Source organism: Pararge aegeria, chromosome 26, assembly GCF_905163445.1.
Source record: "Pararge aegeria chromosome 26, ilParAegt1.1, whole genome shotgun sequence".
Classification (NCBI taxonomy): domain Eukaryota; kingdom Metazoa; phylum Arthropoda; class Insecta; order Lepidoptera; family Nymphalidae; genus Pararge; species Pararge aegeria.
In genome coordinates, this window is record NC_053205.1 from 7,400,183 (window position 1) to 7,409,382 (window position 9,200).

Here is a 9,200-nt window from a genome sequence, read left to right on the forward strand (position 1 = left end):
CGGATGCTTTAGAGGTACATTATTTACTGTCTCTGAGACTTATCTGTGAAACCGAACGTACGCACTATGCACGTGTCAGTCTTTGATCTTCAATAGGGTTGTCATAAGTAAACACTTAGAATGCTTTGAATTAGTTTGTATGGAAAAATCACTATGCTTCTTTTGATTTATTATTTTTATCTAGTGACTCCTGTCAACGTACGTACGCACTATGCGCGTGTCAGTCTTTGACCTTCAATAGGGTTGTCATAAGTAAACACTTAGAATGCTTTGAATTAGTTTGTATGGTAAAATAACTACGCTTCTTATGATTTATTATTTTTATCTAGTGACTCCTGTTAACGTACGTTCGCACTATGCACGTGTCAGTCTTTGATCTTCAATAGGGTTGTCATAAGTAAACACTTAGAATGCTTTGAATTAGTTTGTATGGTAAAATAACTACGCTTCTTATGATTTATTATTTTTATCTAGTGACTCCTGTTAACGTACGTTCGCACTATGCACGTGTCAGTCTTTGATCTTCAATAGGGTTGTCATAAGTAAACACTTAGAATGCTTTGAATTAGTTTGTATGGTAAAATAACTATGCTTCTTTTGATTTATTATTTTTATCTAGTGACTCCTGTTAACGTACGTTCGCACTATGCACGTGTCAGTCTTTGATCTTCAATAGGGTTGTCATAAGTAAACACTTAGAATGCTTTGAATTAGTTTGTATGGTAAAATAACTATGCTTCTTTTGATTTATTATTTTTATCTAGTGACTCCTGTTAACGTACGTTCGCACTATGCACGTGTCAGTCTTTGATCTTCAATAGGGTTGTCATAAGTAAACACTTAGAATGCTTTGAATTAGTTTGTATGGTAAAATAACTATGCTTCTTTTGATTTATTATTTTTATCTAGTGACTCCTGTTAACGTACGTTCGCACTATGCACGTGTCAGTCTTTGATCTTCAATAGGGTTGTCATAAGTAAACACTTAGAATGCTTTGAATTAGTTTGTATGGTAAAATAACTATGCTTCTTTTGATTTATTATTTTTATCTAGTGACTCCTGTTAACGTACGTTCGCACTATGCACGTGTCAGTCTTTGATCTTCAATAGGGTTGTCATAAGTAAACACTTAGAATGCTTTGAATTAGTTTGTATGGAAAAAAACTATGCTTCTTTTGATTTAAAATTTTTATTTAGTGACTACTGTTACTTAATTAGGCACGCGTCGCGTAGCGTACGTACTATGCGCGTGTCAGTCTTTGAACTTCAATAGGGTTGTCATAAGTAAACACAGAATGCTCTGAATTAGTTTGTATGGAAAAATTAATATGATATCGATTAAATATTTTTACAGGGCGATTCCTTATGAAATATACTTATTGCGTCCTTCAACAGTATTTCGTTATACGGTAACACGTTGTATACAATTAACTATTTTATCTTCACTGTGGGCAAAGCGTTGGCGCAATTTGCCTTGTCCAACTCCGCTTGGATCTGCTTCAGTCGCGCACGCGCCAACGATAGGCTAGCGTTGGTCGCCCGCATGCTTTCCTGTAGATAAGCTTTAGTTTAGTAGTAATAACAAAAAAAAAACCTGGCTAAGTTTGTTGCGGGCGCTTCTTAGAGCTCAAGTTAGAGGTGCTTGCTGGGATTCGAACTCGGCCCCCCGAAAGTGGAGTCGAGCTCCCCTCCCACTGGGCTATCACCGCTAACTAATATTATAATTGCGAAAGTGTGTTAGTTTATTTGTATGTTCTTCCGTTACACCCTAACCAAGCCACCAATTAACTAGATTTTTGTCATGGAGTCAGTTGAAAGAACAGAGAGTAACATAGGCTAGTATTAGTCCTGGATAACCGTCAAATTCCCAAAGGTCGTGTACGGGAACATTCGTATTTATACACCAAATAGTGCTTTTCTTTTTTCCTAGGAAATAATAGGTCTCACGGGTTTTGTAAAAAACCGTAATAAACGAAAAAAGTTTATAAATATAGAATAAAAAAATATAAACTTGTTCCGTTTATTACGGTTTTTTACAAAACCCGTGAGACCTATAGAGCCCTCCTAGCTTTCAAGTTAACGAATGAAGTTATCACCAACACTAACATTAGTGTAACATGTTAAATGTATGAACGCTTCGTAAGTGCCTGTGATAAGGTCTACATGAATAGAGCATTTTTGAATGTGAATTTAACACTTTTTGTGTGTTCTCGTGCTCCGCTCCGACACTGCTGAAAAAAAGGCATTAGATTGGTAAATACATGCTTTGGGTACCTGCACACTAAGCAAAGTTTTATCAGCATGGGTCAGCTTCTCAACGCATATGTCTGTGGTGTGCTTGGCGAGACCGTCTATTGTTGCCCGGAGAGAGATATTACATTCCCCTAAAACAAATAAATCAATATCTTTAGCCAATATATATTTGAAAATTTAAACTACAATATCTAAAAGTTACAAGCAAAAATAAACTTGCAGTGCAATATAGCAGACTACATAAAATAAGTAATTCATTTAAAGGAAATTGTATACAATTTTACAATAAACTACCAGTTGATATCTTGGAGATGTTTCTTACAAAGTTCAAAGTTTTAATACAAAAATACAACTTAGGCTTATAGAAAAGTCCCATTTTATTATTACGGACTGCGTCAACGATAACTATTGTTGCTCTAACCGGGTTGCTTCTTACATAGTTATAAATGACCATGTGAGATGGTGATTTATGACTATGTAAGAAGCAACCTGGCGATTATGATTGTGACTATGATATCGATTAGAACATCGATTACAATTAAGATTGCGATTGCGACTATGGTATCGATTACAAAATCGATTACAATTATCGATTGAAAGTACGATTTCGAATAAGATTGCGATTGCGACTGCGATTACGATTGCGACTATGATTGCGACTATGATATCGATTATGATATCGATTAGAACATAGATTACAATTATCGATTTAAATTACGATTTCAATTAAGATTGCGATTGCGACTGCGATTACGATTGCGATTATGATATCGATTGTGATATCGAATACAACATCGATTACATTTATCGATTGTAATAACGATTTCGATTAAGATTGCGATTGCGACTATGATATCGATTGTGATATCGAATACAACATCGATTAAAATTATCGATTGAAATAACGATTTCGATTAAGATTACGATTGCGACTGCAATTATGATTGTGACTATGATATCGATTAGAACATCGATTACAATTATCGATTTAAATTACGATTTCAATTTACATTGCGATTGCGACTGCGATTATGATTGCGGCTATGACATCGATTACAACATCGATTTAAATTACGATTTCGATTAAGATTGCGATTGCGACTGCGATTATGATTGTCACTATGATATCAATTAGAACATCGATTTAAATTACGATTTCGATTAAGATTGCGATTGCGACTGCGATTATGATTGTGACTGATATCAATTAGAACATCGATAACAATTATCGATTTATTGCGATTTTTATTGCGATTGCGACTATGACATCGATTACAAAATCAATTTAAATTACGATTTCGATTAAGATTGCGATTGCGACTGCGATTATGATTGCGACTATGATATCGATGACAACATCGATTACAATTATCGATTGAAAGTACGATTTCGATTAAAATTGTGATTGCGACTGCGATATCGACTGCGACTATGATATCGATTGCAACATCGATTGCAATTATCGATTAAAATTACGACTTTGATTAAGATTGCGATTGCGACTGCGATTACGATTGCGACTATGATATCGTTTACAACATCGATTTAAATTACGATTTCGATTACGATTGTGATTGCGACTGCGATTACGATTGCGATTACGATTGCGACTATGATATCGATCACAGTTATCGATTGAAATTACGATTTCGATTATGATTGCGATTGCGACTGCGATTACGATTGCGATTATGATATCGATTGTGATATCGAATACAGCATCGATTACATTTATCGATTGTAATAACGATTTCGATTAAGATTGCGATTGCGACTATGATATCGATTGTGATATCGAATACAACATCGATTAAAATTATCGATTTAAATAACGATTTCGATTAAGACTACGATTGCGACTGCAATTATGATTGTGACTATGATATCGATTAGAACATCGATTACAATTATCGATTTAAATTACGATTTCAATTTAGATTGCGATTGCGACTGCGATTATGATTGCGGCTATGACATCGATTACAACATCGATTTAAATTACGATTTCGATTAAGATTGCGATTGCGACTGCGATTATGATTGTCACTATGATATCAATTAGAACATCGATTACAACATCGATTTAAATTACGATTTCGATTAAGATTGCGATTGCGACTGCGATTATGATTGTGACTGATATCAATTAGAACATCGATAACAATTATCGATTTATTGCGATTTTTATTGCGATTGCGACTATGACATCGATTACAAAATCGATTTAAATTACGATTTCGATTAAGATTGCGATTGCGACTGCGATTATGATTGCGACTATGATATCGATGACAACATCGATTACAATTATCAATTGAAAGTACGATTTCGATTAAGAATGTGATTGCGACTGCGATATCGACTGCGACTATGATATCGATTGCAACATCGATTGCAATTATCGATTAAAATTACGACTTTGATTAAGATTGCGATTGCGACTGCGATTACGATTGCGACTATGATATCGTTTACAACATCGATTTAAATTACGATTTCGATTACGATTGTGATTGCGACTGCGATTACGATTGCGATTACGATTGCGACTATGATATCGATCACAGTTATCGATTGAAATTACGATTTCGATTATGATTGCGATTGCGACTGCGATTACGATTGCGACTATGATATCGATTGCGACTATGATATCGATTACAATAATCAATTAAAATTACGATTTTGATTAAGATGGCGATTGCGACTGCGATTACGATTGCTTCTTTGATATCGATTACAAAATCGATTACAATTATCGATTGAAATTACGATTTCGATTATAATTGCGATTGCGACTGCGATTACGATTGCGACTATGATGTCGATTACAACATCGATTGAAATCACGATTTCGATTATGATTGCGATTGCGTCTGCGATTACGATTGCGACTATGATATCGATTACAACATCGATTTAAATTACGATTTCGATTAAGATTGCGATTGCAACTGCGATTACGATTGCGATTACGATTGTGACTATGATATCGATCACAGTTATCGATTGAAATTACGATTACGTTTATGATTGCGATTACGATTGAGACTATGATATCGTTTACAACATCGATTTAAATTACGATTTCGATTACGATTGTGATTGCGACTGCGATTACGATTACGATTGCGACTATGATATCGATCACAGTTATCGATTGAAATTACGATTTCGATTATGATTGAGATTGCGACTATGATATCGATTACAATAATCAATTAAAATTACGATTTTGATTAAGATTGCGATTGCGACTGCGATTACGACTGCGACTATGATACCGATTACAAAATCGATCAAAGATATCGATTGAAATTACGAATTCGATTACGACTGCGACTATGATATCGATTACAAAATCGATCACAGTTATCGATTGAAATTACGATTTCGATTATGATTGCGATTGCGATTGCGACTATCATATCGATTACAACATCGATTTAAATTACGATTTTGATTTAGATTACGATTGCGACTGCGATTACGATTGCGACTATGATATCGATTACAATAATCAACTAAAATTACGATTTTGAGTAAGATTGCGATTGCGACTGCGATTACGACTGCGACTATGATATCGATTACAAAATCGATCACAGTTATCGATTGAAATTACGATTTCTATTATGATTGCGATTGCGATTGCGACTATGATATCGATTACAACATCGATTTAAATTACGATTTTGATTTAGATTACGATTGCGACTGCGATTACGATTGCGACTATGATATCGATTACAACATCGATTGCAATTATGGATTTAAATTACGATTTCGATTAAGATTGCGATTGCGACTGCGATAACGATTGCGACTATGATATCGATTATAACATCAATTTAAATTATCGATTTAAATTACGATTTTGATTTAGATTACGATTGCGACTGCGATTACGATTACGATTAAGATTGCAACATCGATTACAACATCGATTACAATTATCGATTACGAACACGATATCGATAATGATATCAATTACAGTTATCGAAAAATCATATATAATAGATAAAATTCTTTTATATGTCTTTTTGGGGGAGGCTTCTGCCGTGACTTTTTACAAAGACGTACCGCTAAGCTATTTAGTGTTCCGGTATTAGGTCGCGTAGCTGCCCAACAGGGTTTATTATAACTGCCAAACGCCTCACAGGTTAGCCTGCTACCATCTTACGACTGTATCACCCAATTTTTGAAGCATTTCATTTTTTTTCTAGTAACAAAATATTAACTATTTAGTCACATACAATGGAAGGTCCCGGCCGATCAAGGAGGGAGACAAGTCCAGGGAAAGAAGAAGAACTATTCAGTCAAGAGCTGTTTAACTTATATAATAATCTACCCAATGACATCTCGGAGATGTCTCTTATAAAGTTCAAAGTTTGTATTAAACGTAAGCTTACAGAAAAGTCCTATTATAGTAAAAAGGACTACGTAATCGATAAAAAAGCTTGGGTGTGAATTATTGCTCCAACCAGGTTGCTCGTCTAGTAATTTTTAATTGCCATTGTAAGATGGTGATAACAAAAAAAAAACACCCGGCTAAGTTTGTCGTGGGCTTCTGCTTAGACCAGGACGCGTTTGGAACCCTTTACGCTTTAGTTTTAAGTTTACGAATGTGGTTATCGCCATCATCTCACTACCGTGTAATTCTTATGTACGCATCAAAAGTTCCACCGGTGGGCCTACTTGAATAAAGATATTTTTGGCTTTATTTAAAGCTCGTTCAACTTTATTCAACAGCGTTCAGCACTTTAACCCACATAACTTCTGATGCAGCAGGGAGTTGTGTATCAGCTTCGTTGGAGACGATGGTGACGAGGACATGGAGGTGTGCAGCGGTGAATCCAGCTCAACGCTCGCTGGCGATGGGAGCTTGCTCTCTGGAAATTAGAAAGTTTGCTTATTATCTGTACGGGAGCTATGGTGATACGCTCAACCGTAACAAAATGTTACGCAAATTTTATAAAGTGGGAAAATAATTAAACTTATGTTCAAGACATTGTGTTGGTGGGTATTTTGATATAAATACGACTGCATTATCGATACACATCAGTCCTACATGGACTCGAACTATGCAAAGATTCGGTTCGGAAGGCAGATTCTACCGAGAAGAAGCTGGAAGGGAAAATCAGCAGTTGCTCTTTTCCAACATCAACAATTTACATTTTAACATTCATTTTTCTATCTTGTGAGAGATGAAAGCGGAACCGGATGCTTCCAAGCAACCTAATCATTAAATAATTCATCAATTGTATAATAACCTCGCTGTAATAAATGTGTTTTAACACATTCTTTAAACTTATGCATTGGTAGGTCCAAAATTACCTTAGGAATCATATTATTAATTGACGGCCGATTGGCGCAGTGGGCAGCGACTCTGATTTCTGAGTCGAAGGCCGTGGGTTTGATTCCAAAAACTGGACAATATTTGTGTGATGAACATGAATGTTTTTCAGTGTCTAGGTGTTTATCTATATATCTAGATGGCGATGTGAGTATTGCCGTAGTATATTTATTTATTTATTATGTATTTATAAAAGCGTATACTCAATCCTACAAATGACTTCTGTACCTTTCGCAGACGATATGCAGATGTCACTAATTTATGACAGTATCTTGTAAGTCGACTGTTTATATCCACTTTTTATTTATAAAGACTAATATGTTGTTTTACAAATACTATATCATTATAAACATATTGTGAAGCTACAGTAAGGAACTATTTCTTTGAACTTCTCACGGAGGGATTCACGTTCGATATCAGCAGCTTTACCACATAACAAGATTCCGTAGGGCATAATTCCGTAGGATGTGTAACCTAATCCGTTCTCATTTTGTGGGGAGCCCACAACAGCCACAACAGGACAAATAATGGTCTTATAATGATAAATACCAAATGTTTACCATCATCTGATTCAGGTGCCTCTCCAGATATCACAAATGCTTTTGAGCTAGGAGACATATTCTGAAAACAGTATTAGTATGAGTTTTAAAAAACGAAACCTTGTTTATTTTTTTTCTTATTAAACACTGGCAGTAACACCTATTTATATAAAGTATAAAGTAAAAAAATATTTTAAGGTATATTAATTGAATCTTCATATATATATATATCTTTCTTGTGTGCGTGTGTATGTCACTGAACTCCTCCTAAACGGCTGGACCCATTTGAATAAGTTTTTTGGTCTGTTTGGGTGGCACCCAAGATGGTTTAGATTCACAAATTAGCCCGACAGATGGCGCTGGGGTCCGCTAGTTTATTATATAAAAATAGATCAATTCTATGGTTTTTTTTTATATAATTGAAAACAAATCGGATTGTCAGCATCTAACGTAAGGTAGATAATAAACGGACTTTAAACGATACAAACTTTAATAATAAGTAGATCTATCCACAACGGAGAATAGTTAATCTTTTTGGGTTCAAACTATGCAGTTACTATAAATTCGATGTTCAAGAAAAAAAAAAAACTTATGAGTTTTATTTACTTACCGGTGATTTGCCAACTTCTACTTCTGTATCTGATTCAGACGCCTCCCCGTCTACAACGTGAACTGATTTAGACATAGTAATAACTTAAAAATGTTCTTTGCTCTAATTTTCTACGAAATAAATTTTAAAAACATTACTATTTACTGCCTCAATTTTGATAAATGTTGATTGTTGACATATTCAGTTGACACTTGACATTACTTGGACAAATTATGGAGGGTAGAGGTAAGGAGAGTCATCTGTGTATATGAAAAAGTGTCGTCAAAATGTATTAAATTAGGATGGCGCCACATTTGCATCAGGGTAACTCTTAAAAGAAGCGCCAAATATAAATATTGTTAGAGTAGGCTTGAAAAATAAACAAGGAAGTATGGAGATACAAGGAAGTAAGGTTATATTTACCACAATATTTTGTACAACGTAAGTTGTTGAAATTCTCAA

At 34.9% G+C, this 9,200-nt stretch overlaps 1 protein-coding gene across 1 annotated transcript; it reads right to left on the reverse strand.

The window, feature by feature from the left end:
- LOC120635464 lies at positions 1-8,929 on the reverse strand. The gene is made up of 5 exons (XM_039906489.1): positions 8,760-8,929; positions 8,171-8,231; positions 7,027-7,146; positions 2,276-2,385; positions 1-1,552 (listed from the first exon to the last, which is right to left on the reverse strand). Exons 1-5 carry the CDS (start codon positions 8,832-8,834, stop codon positions 1,433-1,435), a joined length of 486 nt encoding a protein of 161 aa, XP_039762423.1. The 5' UTR covers positions 8,835-8,929; the 3' UTR covers positions 1-1,432.
- Between the last annotated feature and the right edge of the window lie 271 nt (positions 8,930-9,200).

Bases quoted from the DNA above. Each gene is read 5' to 3' on its own strand.
- LOC120635464 (XM_039906489.1), bottom strand. From the start codon at position 8,834: ATGTCTAAATCAGTTCACGTTGTAGACGGGGAGGCGTCTGAATCAGAT. The intron at 8,232-8,759 runs GTAAGTAAATAA...TACTGTTTTCAG, and splicing joins TAGAAGTTGGCAAATCACCG to AATATGTCTCCTAGCTCAAA. The intron at 7,147-8,170 runs GTAAACATTTGG...TCTAATTTCCAG, and splicing joins GGCACCTGAATCAGATGATG to AGAGCAAGCTCCCATCGCCA.